The 17,316-nt window shown below is 37.6% G+C and overlaps 2 protein-coding genes across 6 annotated transcripts in view; one reads left to right on the forward strand and one right to left on the reverse strand.

The window, feature by feature from the left end:
• Positions 1-1,963: 1,963 nt before the first annotated feature.
• rps21 (ribosomal protein S21) lies at positions 1,964-6,857 on the reverse strand. 3 transcript variants are annotated; one of them, NM_001200291.1, is made up of 6 exons: positions 6,760-6,769; positions 6,258-6,344; positions 6,070-6,133; positions 2,911-2,982; positions 2,476-2,531; positions 1,964-2,030 (listed from the first exon to the last, which is right to left on the reverse strand). In NM_001200291.1, exons 2-6 carry the CDS (start codon positions 6,305-6,307, stop codon positions 2,021-2,023), a joined length of 252 nt encoding a protein of 83 aa, NP_001187220.1. In that variant the 5' UTR covers positions 6,308-6,344; positions 6,760-6,769; the 3' UTR covers positions 1,964-2,020. The 3 variants fall into 3 exon arrangements, with proteins under 3 accessions (NP_001187220.1, XP_017341772.1, XP_017341773.1); XM_017486283.2 differs by lacking the exon at positions 6,760-6,769 and adding an exon at positions 6,707-6,729; XM_017486284.3 differs by lacking the exon at positions 1,964-2,030 and having other exon boundaries at positions 2,472-2,531; positions 6,760-6,857.
• A 515-nt stretch (positions 6,858-7,372) lies between these two features.
• The window catches only part of acss2 (acyl-CoA synthetase short chain family member 2), a 45,120-nt gene continuing 35,176 nt past the window's right edge, over positions 7,373-17,316 (forward strand). For 2 of the 3 annotated variants that reach the window (XM_017486746.3, XM_017486748.3), the window contains exons 1-5: positions 7,374-8,262; positions 9,651-9,846; positions 11,976-12,067; positions 12,158-12,261; positions 15,513-15,585. In XM_017486746.3, the coding sequence (XP_017342235.1) occupies positions 8,136-8,262; positions 9,651-9,846; positions 11,976-12,067; positions 12,158-12,261; positions 15,513-15,585 (592 nt within the window). In that variant the 5' untranslated portion in view covers positions 7,374-8,135. Of the gene's footprint in view, positions 8,263-9,650; positions 9,847-11,975; positions 12,068-12,157; positions 12,262-15,512; positions 15,586-17,316 lie in introns of all 3 variants that reach the window. The other variant, XM_017486747.3, reaches the window with a different exon arrangement.

Below are 17,316 nucleotides of genomic sequence, written 5' to 3' on the forward strand. Positions count from 1 at the left end.
TATTTTCCTCCTCTTTCTTGCAAAAGCATTTTAGATCCATCAAATTGTACGGGCATTGGTTGTGCACAGCCTGCTTCAAGTCCAAAGATTTTTAGTAAGATTGAGGTCTAGGCTAGGCCATTCAAAAACATTAATCTTCTTTTGGTTAAGCCATTCCTTTGTTGACTTGGATGCATGCTTTAGGTCATTGTCATGCTGAAAGTTTACAAAACTTTTCATCTTACTAGCATTCACCTGAAGGTTTTGCACTAAAATCAGCTGTTATCTGTAGCCACTCATGATTCCCTTCACCTTGATAAAAGCCCCAGTTCAGAGTGAAGAAAATAAGCCCTAAAGCATGAAGCTGCCACCACCATGCTTCAACATGGGTAACATGTTCTTTTGGTGATGTGCTTTTTAAATTTTTTATTTTTACACCAAACAAACCTTTTGGTATTATGGAATTATAACTTTTGTATTTGGTCTAATCAGACCATAACACATTTTGCCACTTCATTTGGGGTAATTTAGTTGAGCATGGATGTTTTTTGTGAGAAACTTTCTATCTAAGCCACCCTACCCCATAACCATGTGAAGAATGAGAGATTGTGACAACATGCATATAGAATATTTACTTGTCAGATATTCCTGCAGCTCCTTTAATGGTGCCAAAGGTGTCTTGGCAGCATCCATGGCAAGCTGTTGTCATCTTCTTTTAATACATTTTGGAGGGGAACCCTGTTTTTTGGTGATGTCACTGTGGTGCTCCATTTTCTTTACTTGTTGTCGATGGCCTTCACAGTGTTCCATTCAGCAGTCAGATGAAAGCAAGATGTGAAGAAAATCCTACAGAAACAGCTAATCTTTGGGGTTAATCAGAATTACTTCATTGATGACAACTGTATGAATTACTTTTGAACAAGAAACTATGTGATTGGTTCTTTCGGAACACGGCCACATCCCCAGTTATGAAAGGGTGTGCACAATCAGTTTGTTCATGTTTCCCTAAAATGCAATTTTAAATTAAAAACAGGTCATGAAACCCCCCTTTCAGCTCAAGTCTACCTCAATCTTTTTGAAAAAAAAAAAAAAAATGCAACTTAAATGGGCATGGATGGCAGCAAGAAGAAGGGAGGGGAGTGGGCGAGGCAGGGGAGGAAGAGCAGGGCGAGCATGCCGCCTCTCACTAAAAATCAGGCTGAACTGTGAGGAATTGTAAGATTTGTATAGCTGGCAAAGTTAAAGTAAAATGAAATACATTGACTAAACTGTTTTTCCCTTTTAAATGTAACTGAATGCCCTGTTACATGTATTACATTAATCATGATTTCATATAATTGTATACATACAAATGTACCTATACAATTATTATAATAAATGTATAAATACATGTTTCTATACACACTGAATGCATGTGAAAATACGTGCAAAAAAAAACAAAACACTTCAGTACGTACATCAACATACCATCGAGTCATCGAAGTACTATAGTACATTGCCATGTCGCTGCCCGTGACATTGACACAAATTACATTTTAAAACACGGATGACAAAAGCAACAAATTAACCAGTTTTCTCCTGCAATTTAAATTTATGGATGCTAACATTGCCTTTTATGATGTGTAACAAACACCTGTTAAAATATCAGAAAATGTAGTTTACTGATTCATGACTGATTTTTTATATGTTGTAATTTCATATTGAGGGTGGAAAAAGTTCTGACATGATTTAGTTTTTTTTTTTTAAAATTTAATGACAAAAATTTGCCATTTTAACAGGGGTGAGACTTTTTATATCCACTGTATAATCATTCAGCGATCCCATAAACAGTAGCAACAAGAGATGCTTCACATAAAGCATAGGTTCAGATTACTCAAATGTATCCAACTAACGTGATGCATCCACTGCTGCAACACCATACACGTGAGGAGACTTAAAAAAATATATAAATAAATAAATAAATAAAAACACAACAAACCAAAACTTTCATTTTTTTCCCCATTTTATTTTACAAAGAAATGGCAGGTGTCCTTTCTTAAACTTATATGTTCCTGCAACAACAACAACAAAAAAGAATGTAATTAGAAACCATGACAATCTCAAGAAGAATTTCATCCCCACTTTCAGTCATTCAAAGAGTTTGGAAGAATAATCAGTGATTATTTTACTAAACAAGTTGAGCAGCCATCTTTGGTGTTAGAGATGAAAGACTGAACTCAATTCCAAGTGAATGAATAGGTGCTTATTCCATTTCACCAATGCTTAAAGTCAAAGTTGAATAAACATTTCTTTACTATAAATACATGCTAACCAATATTCAAAATTTAAGGGAAAAAGTCTGAGATACAAGAACAATTTTATTTGAACTAAATGAATAGAAAACAAAAGAGAGTACACATTTATTTTCAAACTGCTTCCCAAATCTTTTTGGAAACTTTCCCAAAGGAAAGTACTCCAAGTAATACATATGGACATTTACACAAAGTGGTTACTTACTTTGACACAATGGAGTCGTTCTTTGCCAGTCTCAGGAGAGAGTCATCAGCCTCCCCCTGGGAATACATGATAGTTTTAAAATCATGTTTTTGTTACATTTTTCCTGAAACCTGTTGAGAGTGTAAACCACCTTGTGGTTCAAAGCAAACAGCTAAATATTGCCTAATATATGTGCAAGTCTCAAGGGAAAGGTTTCAGGCATATAAGAAATTATAAACTTTCAAGGCATCTAAAAATCTACATTTCAGCCTGGGAGAGTTTGTGATGTCTTATGAGAAAAATTATTATTTTGTGATTCTAAGGCACCGAAAGCTTTTAGTTCATCACCATGAGACAAAAGCATGCACAGTGGAAAACGCCATTAGACAAAAACTTTACTTTATTCATTCTGATTGCGTTCATGTACATGACTTGATGACTAAATGTACACCTTACCATTCTGCGAATAGCACCACAGATGGCATAGGTCTTGAACTGGCCATTGAACCTGCCTGTTACCTTGTCAACCTGAGGAAGTTGGAAGAGAATGAAAAAGAACTGACAGGTCAGCTATGGTCATACAAATGAACTGCAACAGATAGCATCTTTATCTGAATTGAACAGTATTGCCACATTCCATTAGCAGATTTTACTTTTTTTTTTTTAAAGCTGGTGTGTATCCTTTATTTAATTGAGATTAATAAAATACATGTTTTATAACTGTATGAAGCGTATCTTAGTGACAATACACAAGAACACAAGCCAGAAAAGTTCAAAGAATAATGCTGCAATCTACTTGGCTGAGACCAAGGCTGTGTCCGATATCGTGTAATACCCTACTACAAAGTAGGCGAAAAGTAGTACGCCAGAGGGGTACTAGCTCCAAATTCTAAGTAGGCGAGAAATACCCGGATGGCATACTGCTTCCAGTGGTTTGTTTAGGTTACTTACAGAGTTTTTTGCAAAATGCAGGTGGAGGGCAGGAAGTTATTTTCCACAAAGGAAGCACCATCACAAACTCCAAATGCCTACGTTTTGCGTCGTTTATAGTTGCTCAAATCGATCAAACCAGGAAAACACAAGGCGCTTATATTGTATACCAAAAGTCATTGTTCATATGGGTGAAAAATGTAAGAAATTGAATGAGACAGGAAAAAGTGGCTTGTAAACCCGCATCTGCGGTCCGGAGGAGCAGTCGGATAATGCTTGTGTGTGCAGTGGCCATTTTGTCAAAGGCAAGTTAATACTAGGGATGAAGCTGTCACTGGTTTCCCGATAAAATTCCCGATGGTTAGTATTACAGTGTCACATTTGTTATTAAAACCGTGCATGAATATCACAATTTGTAGAACTCGCGAAAAATGCTGTCCACACACACCCAGCATGAGTCTGACATAGATACAGTATGCAACATTGTTTTTTGAGCATGAAAATGGACGCTACAATTAAAAAAATGAACTTGTCTGCCAAATGAGTCAGAGTTGCAGCACAGAGCAGCACAAGTCTGATTTATCACGTGACGAGAGTGAGGCGGAATGGCGGAAGATTTGGTTTAATATAAGTGAGTACATCGTTGTACTGTTTTGTTGTGTTTTTCAATAAGAATAATAATGAACCCACCATTTAAGCTATTATTTGCAACAGAATTCAAAATTAAGAATTGCAACTAATTCAAAAGCGAAAGGGAAATGCGCACAGCAATTCATAAACGATTTAAAAGCGAGAGGAAAAACGAGGCAAAAGCACCCTTTCACAGTAACTTTCTTCTGGCAAGCTCTGCAGACAGAAACTTATATTAAGTTTCCCTCAGCATTTTTGTAAAATCCAAAATATGACCACACATTGAATTTAGTCCTCTTGAAAGGTTGGAAAATTTCCTGGGTGCCGTCGCTGCCTTCTGCCATGTTCTGAACTGAACTAAATGATCATAGCAAGCCTAGTGACAACCATCAATCACTTTATAGTGAAATATAATACCTATTTAAACAATTTCGGTACAATACTTTTTGTACATTTTCAGCACATTTTAACAATACTGTGATAATACTGAATCGTTTTAGTCAGGATAATGATATGAAATTGTCATACTGTTACTTTTCTAGTTAATACAACTTACAGATGTTTATGTAACGTTAGCTGTTTCCATACTTCATAAAGTTAAAGTAATTGTTTTGTGATGATCAATGCCTTTTAGAGGCATTTCGGCAGACCTTTCAGAGTGGTTAACCTAATAATGTAAACAACCGTAACGCTAACATCGAGAAGCACAGCACTGTTGAATGTTTGTTGCTAGGTTAATCCACAGGGGGTAAAAATAAATAAATAAATAATATAAAAAAAAAAATAAGTGCCACTCACCCCGACAAAAACCAAACAATAATCATTGTGGAGCACCTTGGTATGGAGGGTGTTGACCCAACCACTAACAAAAAAGTTGTATGCCTCCACACTTTTGTATGCTTTCATTTGCTTTTTGGAGTAGAAGGATGTCTAGAGGACAAGGTAGTTGCTTATATCTCCTGCCTCAAAGGCAGGCAAGTATTTTAATTCAGTAGAAAAATCACTCCCCTTCATAACACAAGGATCACGTCCAACATGTTATTTTCTGTTTCTACCTCTCTCTTGTAATAGTGTCTAAACCAGGACAGTACGGACTTTCCTCCATCTAGTCCAGTTTGCTTTTCAGTTCCTGCCCTCCATCTGAATTTCACACGTCATCAGAATCACATGACTGCAAAGAAGCTACAGGATAAAAACAGATGTCATATCGGGTGTGATTTTACCTATTTTTTGTGTATGTATGTATGTATGTATGTATGTATGTGTGTATATATATATATATATATATATATATATATATATATATACATATATACATATATATACACACACATACACACACATACACATATACAAACCCTTCATAACTCATACATATCAAAATTTTCACATCGTTATATATGGTACCATGATATCGTTACACCCCTGCCACCCACATTAAATTGTTCATTCAGTTAACTTTCCTGATGCAATTTTGCCATTAATCTAGTGGTCCCTTTAATATCATATGTTTATGACGATGTCACATGACAATACCAACATGGTAGTTGTAATATGTATATAGTATTCATACTACAAACACATACTGATTAGTATGTACTGTTTCAACAGCCATGCAGTAGGTAGTGCATCAACTTTAAAGAGGGTTCATGTGGGGTTGGTGAAGGGGGTTTTATTACTGGGAGGAAAAACTGATTCATGCTGAAAGTTAAGGGTGCTGATTTATAACTAACAATATATTATAACAATATATTTATAACTAACAACAAAAACCATCTCTGGAATAGGAGAATTCACTTACAGCAAAATAAGCAGATAGAAAAAGCAGGTGATAAACTCAAGGGGTGCACATGTGTGTATAACAAATCAGTGCATTTGGTGAAATTTACATTTCACTAAAGACATTACAGCTTGTGTAACAGGACTTCCATGACAAACATGAATGCATGCAACACTTGCACAAGTTTAAATGAGGCAAAGCCAAAACATTATTGGTGTCCATAATGTCATTGGTTTTGAGAAGAAAAGGATAAATGCCATGATCAACTTATTTACCTCAGCAATGTTGATCTGGATGGAGGCATGGTCCTTTGCACCAATAATTCTGTTGCTAGCAGAGCTGCAGATGAAATTTTTCATATTTAAATTACACCCATCTCATTTAAGTTTCAGTGACTAAGATTATTTAAATGCTACATACTGAACAATCAATAACACGTCGTTATTACAAGAACTTTATTTACCATTTACGAGGCACGTACAGGTCCACGAATTCTCCAGCGTCGTTTTGCATGGTGTAGATTTTTAATGGCCGTTAAGGCTTTCTAGACCTGAAAACAGCACATGCAGAAAGTAGACGTTTAATATTCGGTTGGCCATTTCTCTCTCTCTCTCTCTCTCTCTCTCTCTCTCTCTCTCTCACACTCACACACACAACATATCAAGACCGTCAACTAATGTCAACAGAGAAAGTGCTAATCTAATGGTACGGCTGATGGAAACTAGCGTAAAGTACACGGCTAGCAGGTAGGCTAATGCTAATCATTGCTACATGGCATAGGAACGATTGCTCACCGCATTAAATTTATAAAGCCTAAAACATTACTAAAAAGGCTACCCCACCTATATACACAATTTACTCATTACAGTGGCATCACACACAGAATCTAATCAAAAATCTATTAAACATTACAGCGTAAGAACGAACACAAGACAATTTTGTCGAGGAGCACGTTTTCTTCTTACCGCAGATCACCAATGGCTGACAGAAAAGGAAGAAAGCAGCAGTCTCAGGAAGTGACGTTGGGTAGATCGGAAGTGAAGCGTATTTCCAGTCGTAGTCTCAGCGCCCCCTAGTGCCTCTCGGGTGATGCCACTGACAAAATCCAACGTCTACACTTCCTGATTGTCACATTGTGGAAATAACAAACGGAACGAATGGTGGGAGTGCGATACCGTATTGAGTTCTATTTTATCTAGTCCGCAGTATTATGTCCACTTTGGGAAAATTATATTACTGTTAAAACTGATTAAAAAAAAAAAAAAAAAAAATTGTAGCCATGTGGAACTGATGTGTGTACATTTTGTGTCTAATGAACAATGTTTTTTAGTTCTGACACTCAGGCTAGTCTGTTTTGTGCTGTCTGCAGAATGGATTGAAATCATTTAATTGCAAAACTAAATTGAAAAACCATCATTGCACCGACGTCACGGCTTCGTCTCAGCCAATTAGATCTCGGGTCGTTATACTACTTAATTAATATTCATGGGCTTTCCTCGCTATGTCCTCCGATTTGAGAATTGGCCCTCAATCCCCGCCTCATGTTCGGTGTTCTAAATGCTAATTGGCTGACTGTTCACTGTTGTGGAGTACAATCATACCCCTCTATGGAGCGTGTTTTGCCTTGTACCCAGTGTGTAAGGACGTAAGAAAGGATTTCCTGGACGTGCGACTTCTGTGAACGTAGGGTTTAATGAACGTTGTTTTGCATTATTAATGTCAATAAGCTCATTATTTGGACCGGGCAGCTAATTGTGAGTAGTGAGGGAGTGAACGCAGTTCACAAGTTCATTTGGAGGAGCTAGAAAACCAAAACGGCCTTATCTCGCCTTCAAGTGCAAAGTGCAAGTACAGCTGCTTTACTTAAGAGAGAACGGTACTCAATAACTAAATACGCTACTGCAAGCAAGATTTTATACGTTAGATCAGATAGCCTGTGAGTTGCGTTTATTTTGCTAATTTATCACTTAGCCAAAAAAATGCCAACCATTGTCAACGTGCTTTGAATAAGGTAGCTCGAATTAGCTACAGGATTTGTCCTGATACGGAGCTGGCTGTTCTGTAGCTAGTTGTTAGCTTGACTTTTGCTAGCAGATGCAGATTCTGTACACTAAAGTCCCGAAAGCTCAAGATCCATAGATTTGGCTTCTTCGTCAGTAGTGTTTATATGCGGAAGTTGGTAACATAGGGCACGTTTAGCCAGGGGACTCCAGGAAGTTCACCAGCTGCTGCCTACTTCTGTTTTAAGCTTCACTCCACCCCAGGAGTTAGTGTACAAGAGTCAGTGAAAAGGACACAGTGTTGGTTTTTGCACTGATAGTTTAGTTTCCTATCAGCCACGATGCTACCAGATAAAGTTCCCGCGGAAGAGACGCTGCACGCCCCCGAAGAGTTGAAGGAACGAGCTCACGTCTGCAGCTTCGAGAAATACACGGAGCTCTACAACAAATCGGTCGATTCTCCGGAAGGTATTATTAACAATAACTGTAAACAGCAACGTATCGTTTCTAGTTTAAGAAGCTATGCATACAACACAAATGTGGCTTGGCTATGCTAAACCACCCCATGTGTGAGTGAGTGTGTGCATTAGGGCTGCAACTAACCATTATTGTTGATAATCGATTAATCCGTCGAGTATTTCTTTGATTAATCGATTAGTTTGATTAAAAGGCAAATTTTTATTTTCTGTATTATGAAAAAACGTTATTTCACATTTTGACCAATGTTGTCCTTCAAACATTGTGCAAATTAAAGGCTATGAGAGGTTTGTGCAAAGGATTTTATATATATATATATATATATATATATATATATATATATATATATATATATATATATATATATATATATATATATAAATAAACTTTAATATTGTATTTAGAAAACAAATAAAACCACTGATTGTCCACAAGCTTTAAATCAGAAGTTAAATCACTATATTTAAAAATGCTAAAAAAGAACAACAAAAACACAAACTAAGTGTTAACTGGTCCTGCTGTAACACACACATTCACTCATTTGAACACAGTAACATGTTTCTTTATTATGAAAATGTAAACTTTTTACATTTATATACAATTACATGTTTTAACCACATTACAGTTACTGCTCTCATTAAAAAAAACAACAACAACTTTTGTTTCTAAATACAGCATCAAACAGCAATTGGTCAAAATGTATATATAAGTTATTGTGCGCTGTTTGACGTGCATGTGTGGAAATACTGGTGTGAATTTCTAACATTTGCAGATAAGGATATAAACATAAAAATGTAATTTCTGCGCTGAAGAAAACATGTCTGAAACACATTAAACAGCACACGCATCTGTCGCAGCATCTGACATGACAAGCCACGTTAATACACTTACGAGTTTGTTTGAAGTGCTTAATATAAAACATTCTCATGTTTTGCACAACCAGGATCGTACGCTTTTCCCGCAGCAGCTCACTCTGTGACCGCCGCTGTTTTTTTTAGATGTGTTTTATTAATAGAAATGCATTTTTCACCATTGTGAAGTGACGTCACTGACGGGGGTTATCCACAGTGTCGTCACAGACCCAAGTAATCGGTAATGAAATTTATTGACGATTATTTTTATTATCGATTGTTGTTGCAGCCCTAGTGTGCATGGATGCCAATGGTCTACCGTCCGATTCAATGTGTATTCCTGTCTCATTTTTCTTCCCATCACATACACTATATATAAAAAAACAAAAAAGGCTAACCACAAATTTGCCACTTGCTGTGCACACCCTGTCTGATGTGTGTTGTCCTGGCTGTGGCACACATGAAGGATTATCTTGAATCTTAGACGCTTAGATTTGCTTTGTAAAACGGACTTCTGTTTATGTTTAGAGTTTTGGGGAGATATTGCCAAAGATTTTTTCTGGAAGACCAAATATACAGGCAAGTTCCTGGACTACAACTTTGATGTGACCCGGGGCGAAATTTACATCAAGTGCATGGAAGGAGCCACCACAAACATCTGCTACAATGTCCTGGACCGCAATGTCCATGAGAGGAAGCTGGGAGACAAAGTGGCTTTTTACTGGTCAGTCTATGTCATCTGTTTCAACCACAGTCTACACAACTACTCAGTACTGTCACAGGACTGGTGTTTACTGAGAATTTGTTTAGATCTGTCATCTGATTTGCTTATTCAGAATGTCTGTAACTTGCACATTAATTTGAAGATTAGGGGCCCTTCTTTACGGATTGGATTGTTGACAGTTTGGTACAATCCTACATTTTCCATTCTCTGATGCCGCTGTTGAAACTACAGCCAGCACAATTCTCTGAGCTTGTTTAACGTAAACAAGTTTAGATCACAAATTTAGAATTGTTCTCTATAAAATTAAATCTGCTCCAACCATAGTCATTGCAATAGGCACAGTATTAAGTTCGTTTTAAATCACCTAGATTATTTTTCACATTCCTATACAGTACTGAATTGCAATAACTGAATTAACCTCAGATTCACAAATTGACATAGTCTTATCTTGTATATGATTAAAATTAAAATTAGTTAAGAGCACTGATTTGTTGAATTACATAACTGAATCTTTCCACTGTAAAATATTTATAGTTGAAGGGCTGTACAATGCTACAATGTTGTCACTTATGCAAGGATAAATTTATTCTGAATGGCGGGGCGGTGGCGGGGGGATACACAAAAGTCTTTCAAATGGGTCCTATTGGGGTTTTTTGTATGTGAGTGCATGTGGTTTGCATATGAACCAAAGTTCCCACGGGGTTGGTTTGCTTGTTTTTTAGTTGCATAAAGTGGGTTAAGAAGGTTCCATTGGAAATCAAATTCTACATTAGTCAGCGATTAAGATAAAACTACTTTTTGAAAGAGTGTAACTATAATATATATATGTGTGTGTGTGTGTATATGTGTGTGTGTATGTATGTGTGTATATATATATATATATATATATATATATATATATATATATATATATATATATATATATATATATATATATATATAATATGTATGTATGTGTATAATATGTATGTATGTGTATATATATATAAAATAGATATATAATAGATATATAGATTAATTGTACCACTTATAGCAGTCAGCACTAGTAGCATTATTATTGGTAAGTGGGCACAGCATAATTTAAATGAAATTAAATCGGCAATACAATATTATTGTGGGCCACATTTATTAATCTTTTAGTAAAGTTGTGTAAATGTTTGTGTAAACCAAACTAAAATATTCTGCTGGCTTTACAAAAGTTCAAAAACATTTATTTTCTTCATACTTGCGTGCTTATGTTGATCACCTGTAACGTGCACAGTACATTCCTGAAACAGCTCATTTGCATTTAGTGACCCCCACAAACCTCCGTAAAAACTCAAGTGCACGGACAACTGGGAGCACATAGTGAACGATGAAAGTAAAGGCTGAAAGACAGAAGTGGAAGTTATTTTGACCCACTACTGTGCCAGTAAAAATATGTAATAACATATAATATTAATAATAATAATAATAATAATAATAATAATAATAATAAGCAGGCCTGTCCTACATTTATACGGTGACATTTTTTTTTATCATAATTTAATGATTTGTTTTCTTTGTCTTAATTTTTGGGATTGTGTTTCTTTATTTTTTATATTCTTTAATACAAAAACAAAAATAAAACAAAATGTTCTCCATGGTACCCTTAGTCGCTGACCTAGTGAACTAGGATGAGGATTTTTTTAATATAGCGACTCTAAAGCTCTTCTATAAGTTAGAGTAGGATACAAAGTTATTTTTTTTATTTTCTCCAAGTTTTACAAGATTTTTTCAAATACCAAATTTCTTGTGTAAATGTTTGTAATGAGGCCCAATATTTGCTAATAATAATACATATAAATAAATAAAAAATACATTAGAAATTGCCCATTGAGGGACTGTGTTAACCTCATTAATGAATTAACTTCATTAATAGGCACTGTTTCAAAGAGGATCAAATGGTTGCTTGTCTAAATATGTCAAAAAAGCCAACAATTTCCATGGGGTGTACTTTATTTTTTCACATGATTAGATACAATAGTAAAATATAGTACGATTGGTCCAAGTAGTAAATAGTGTAATTGTGTATATAGTATATAAAATACCTTTTTTATTAAATAGATATCTTTTTTGTAATTAAATTTTTTAAAATGGATTTTACTTAGGGAGGGGAATGAGCCAGGAGACGAGAAGACGGTGACCTACAGAGAGCTACTACAGCAAGTCTGCAAGTTTGCCAACGTTCTTAAGTCACAAGGTACATTAAATGAGAACGAGCAGACTTTTTAGATGGTGGTAGAATATTCAGAGAGATTAGGAAAATCAAATGATGTCCTCTGTCCTGAAGGAGTGAGGAAGGGGGATCGCGTCTCCATCTACATGCCTATGGTAGTTGAACTGGTGGTGGCCATGTTGGCTTGCGCCCGAATCGGAGCTGTGCATTCGATTGTGGTATGTTCATCCTGTAGTTTGTTTTTTCGTGATCAGTTTATTGCTTGTTATTCAAATTAACATTTTATTTCTCTTGCAAACAACCATACACAGTATGATGTGTAGTGAAATGCTTTTTATGACTGTCTGTGACATAAAATAGAATTTACATAGACCAGAATTTACTTGTATACAGTTAAAAAAAGGAAAAGTATTTAAAGTATAAAAATATAATTTAAGGATATTAAGGGTGGCAGCAACAATCTGACTGTAGTTGGGATAAATTGCAGATTTGTGCAGTATAATGCTTGCAACATTAAGGTGAAGTAGGTGTATTCAAATTGCCCACATGTATGATAAATATTTATAAATACAGAGTAATACAGGATAAAGTGGTTTCTGAAGATGAATGAATAGAAGATTAAAGGAATGTAGGTGGTGTGCATGAAAGCAAGTACAAGCTCTAGTCCTTGATGTCCTGGTTGTGGGTCTGAATGGCCTGTGGGAAGAAGCTCCTCTTCAATCTCTCGGTGTTGGCCTTCAGGGAGCGGAAGCACTTCCTTGACTGCAACAGAGAGAAGAGTCCATTGTTTGGATGGCTGAGGTCCTTCTTGGCCTTGATCCAGCACTGCTTGCTGTAGATAAACTGCAGGTCAGGGAGCTCAGTGCTGGTGATGCGCCCAGCAGATTGCATCACCTCCTGGAGAGCCTGCCTATCCTGCTTGGTGCTGTTCCCCAACCAGGCTATGTAGGTGTAAAAGTTCCTTAGCACCTTTAAAGCATTTTAAAGTCTCTTAGCATCTTAGGTGGTAAAGACACCTCCGGCCTTCTTCACCAGGGTATTGATGGACCATGACAGGTCCAGCGTGTTGTGAAAACCATGGTACCAGAAACTATCCACTCTCTCCACTGGGGCCTTGTTGATCTTAAGGGGGTGGTAGTTCCTCTCCTGCTTTGTGCTGAAGTCCACTATCAATTCCTTTGTCTTTCTGACATTCAGGAGAAGGTTGTTCTACTGGCACCAGTTCTCCAGGCTTTTAATCTCCTCTAGGTAGACCACCTTATCGTTATCAGAGATCAGGCCCACCACTACCACTTGTGTTCTGTCTGTCAGGATGTTTGAGATCCACTGACACAGGGCCGGGTCATCCAACTTGTTGGGAAGTTTAGAGGGAGTTATAGTGTTAAATGTCAGCAAACAGCATTTTAACCTAATTTCCCTTCCTGATGTCCAGATGGCTCAGGGCTGTGTGTAGGAGGTGTGTAATGGTGTATTCAGTAGAGTGTTTGGGACAGTATGTGAACTGTAATGGGTCCAGGATGTTGGGCAATGAAGAGATGAAGTCTCTGACCAGCTTTTCAAAGCACTTAATCACAACTGAGGTCAAGGTTACTGGGTGATAGTCGGTGGGGCAGGCAGGCTGTTTTTTGGTTGTTTTTTTTTGGACAGTAATAATAATGGAGTGTTTGAAGCATTGGGGATTACTGACTGTGCCAGGGAGAGGTTGAATATCTCCGTGAACACTGGTGCTAGCTGGTCATCGGTGGCTCTAAGGACCCGACCTGAGATGCCGCCTGGTCCTGCTGTCTTCCTGGAGTTCACTTTCCCGAAAGCCTTCCTCACAGTGTGCTCTGAGATGATTAAAGCAGTTTCTGCTCTCACACTCTCGGCATGCATGCTGCCATTAGTGCTATTAGCATTGTAAGCTGCAGGCTTGAAGTGAGCGTAAAAGGTGTTCAGCTCATCTACAAGTCCTCAGTCCCTGCCATTGGCTCCTAGAGCCACCCTGTTGGAACTCGGAACTCTGACTCCTCCACCCATAGTGCTGTTTTGTTCCTGCACTGATCTGCACACATTTGTAAGACACAGCCTTGTACTCGTCTATGTTCCTGGTGGTGAGCCCCGTGTTATAGGTAAACGTACGAGATCTCAAGGCATCCTGGATGGTTTTATGGTTCGGATGGTTAGGAAACGTTGTGATGATGGATTTGTGGACTGTATCGCAGGGCTCTATGGTACAATTTCTTTTATAATTACAAACATTTAGGAGCACAGTCAAAAGTACAGTTGAAGTTGTTTTTTTTTTTATTTAATTTAATTTTTTTTAAAGAGATGGTAACATTAATGTGCAACAATATAATGCACAAGTAGGCATGAGAAAACTTGAGCTTGTCAATTATGACAAAATTTAGGAACATAGTGTGAGCCATGACACATTAATTTTACCTTTTGATTAACTAAATTTAATATTTTCAGTTAATTTTACAGACTGTATGCAAACAATAAAAACTGTTAATCTGTTTCACCTTGTAAACAAATACAATGAACCTCAATGTTCAGTCTTTGAAGTCTGCACCTCGTAAATGTATTTAAAGCTACACTATTAGCCATTTTCCACTGTCCTGGTTGTGGGCTGAAGCCAGTTCTCTAACTACTCTGTGTATATTGTGTAAATAGGCCTATCTGAATAATCTCATATAGGATGTGATTGGGTGAGTTCATTTACCTCAGATGGGAAGTGCTTTAGTTTAATGGTGTTCATTACTGATGTTCCGATCAGGATTTTTACAGCCGATACCGATCCAGATACCAAACTTTTTTTTTTTTTTTGCTTTGGTCAGGAGGTCTGTCATAAACAGTTAAATGTAAGCTCTCTGCTCATGGTCATTGTTAATTGAATTAAAGTAATAACAATGAGAAATTAAATTTTGATCCCTGATTATCAAATATCTATCTGCAAAACACATACATTGTATGCGGAACCTGGAAATCTTGCTCATGGAAGAACAAAACATAAAATGAAATAAACTTTGTTAAATACCAAGTTCATTGACCGGATAGCAATAGGATATTTTTTTTGTCAGTGGTTTGCTCCAGTATTACAACCTAAAAACTGAGCTCCAAAATTAAACCATATTTCTGTACAAAAAATATGGCATTGCGCCATATAGCTAATTGGAGGCATTGCTCCATGCAGCTTCGCCATCCATGCACTGTGCACAGCTGGGCTCTCTGGTATGTTCATTGCATGTTTTTTTTGCCTTTCTTAAATGATTGTTCTTCATCGTTATTAAAATAAAATCTTCTAAAATAAAAACGGGCACAGATACGGATAATGGCATTGCGTTACAATCCTAATACATGTATATGTTGTGCTTTTCATTCATTTCACTCTTTTGGGATACCTCTGGACATGCACATACATCTGGTAACATTTTAAATAGGTTGTGTATTTATTTATTATTTCTTTAAAATGTGTGTCATGCTCCAGTTTGCAGGATTTTCAGCTGAATCACTCTGTGAAAGAATTATGGATTCTCAGTGTTGTCTGCTGATTACATCTGGTAAGAATTGATTTGTTTTAAACTTCATCCTGGTTATCAAAACAAGTTAAATTTACCTACTTAAATGCAACAGTGCCCTTTTAATCAATTATAGGAAGTTATATATTAGAAAAGGTATGGAATTAACTTTCTAAGCTGTACAGCATAAATCCTGGCATTGTACTGGCAATTAGGCTCTTTCTCCAAAGCTGCATTGTGTATTATTATTTTCTGACTGGTCTACAGAAGATAATAAAATCATAAATTGTTGTAATTTTTGGAAAAAGTTAATGCTGTCTGAACATGTCAGAACACACAGCGCATTGCAGCTTGCTGCATATGGGGGTCCGTAGCCACGAACCAGTCAGAGTGCCCATGTTGACCCCTGTCCACCAACGAAAGCACCTACAATGAGCATGTGAGCATCAGAAATGGACAATCGAAGCATTGGAAGAAGGTGGCCTGGTCCAATAAAATCAGATTTGATCCAAAGGGGAGGGTTGGGGACGTAGATTGATCTTTTGGCTCAACTCTCTCTTCACCACAACAGACCGGTACAATGTCTGCATGACTACTGACACTGTCCTGATCCGTCTGTCAATCTCTTGCTCCACTCTCTCCAAATTTCTGAACAAGATCCTGAGATACTTAAGGTCCCCTGTTTGAGGCAGTGTCTTATTCCTAACCTGAAGGTAACAATCCACCCTATTTTGGCTGAGAACCATGGCCTCAGATTTGGCGGTGCTGACCCTCATCCCACTTCTTCACACTCTCCTACAAATGCTCTGCCGGAGGTGAGAGTTGAAGATTTCCCGGGCAGGGGCCTCTGCCAAACACTCCCAGCAAACCCTCACAACACACTTGGGCTTACCAGGTCTGTCTGGCATCTTCCCTCACTATTTTATCCAACTAACCACCAAGTGGTAGCTCTGCTCCTCTCTTCACCCAGCCGTCCAGAACATATGGTTGCAAATACAATGAAACAAGTACATGGTCTATCCTCAAACTGCAGCCTAGGGTGCACTGATACCAAGTATACTTATGAATCCCTTTATGTTTGAACATGGAATTTGTTATGGGTAAACCATGATTAGAACAAAATTCCAAAAATTCCATGCGAAGCCGAAATTCAATGATGTGCATTGAGGTGAGCCCAACTATGTCTAGACTGTATCTCTCCACCTCACGCACTAGCTCCAGCTCCTTTCCCACCAGAGTCCTTAAGCCTGTTTCAGTATGGGGGATCAGTCTGCCACAGCATCTGCCCTCAACTGCCACCCAATCCACAATACACCAGACCCTTGCTACTCCTCCTGTGGGTGGTGAGCCCATAAGAGGATGGTCCCATATAGTTGCTTTGGGCTTTGCCTGGCCAGGGCCCATGGGTAAGGTCCTGTCCACGAGGCACTTGCAGACGAACCCCATACCCAAAGGCCCCTACTCCCCCAAGGCCTGGCACCAGGGTGGGGCATCTGTTTCTCTGTTCCAGGCGAGGTATCTGGGTCCTTAGTTTTTTCTTTCATAAGAATCTATTAATTGCTCTTAGTCTGGACCAGTTTGCTTTGGGAGATTCTACCAGGGGCTATTCACCCCCAACAACACAGCTAGGTAGCTAGATCCTAAGATCAGTGGGGCACAAAATCCCCTCCACCATGATAAGGTGGTGATTCATTGAGGAATTATGCAAAAACCTATATAAAATATGTAGAACTCATATGGAATACATAAATCACTACTGTCCAAGAACTAGAT

Source organism: Ictalurus punctatus, chromosome 15 (assembly GCF_001660625.3).
Source record: "Ictalurus punctatus breed USDA103 chromosome 15, Coco_2.0, whole genome shotgun sequence".
Classification (NCBI taxonomy): domain Eukaryota; kingdom Metazoa; phylum Chordata; class Actinopteri; order Siluriformes; family Ictaluridae; genus Ictalurus; species Ictalurus punctatus.

Excerpts from the sequence above, each read along its gene's own strand:
- rps21 (NM_001200291.1), bottom strand. The coding sequence starts at position 6,307 with ATGCAAAACGACGCTGGAGAATTCGTGGACCTGTACGTGCCTCGTAAA. Across the intron at positions 2,983-6,069 it reads TCCAGATCAACATTGCTGAG|GTTGACAAGGTAACAGGCAG; the intron begins GTAAATAAGTTG and ends CAACTTCCTCAG. Across the intron at positions 2,532-2,910 it reads GTGGTGCTATTCGCAGAATG|GGGGAGGCTGATGACTCTCT; the intron begins GTAAGGTGTACA and ends ATGTATTCCCAG.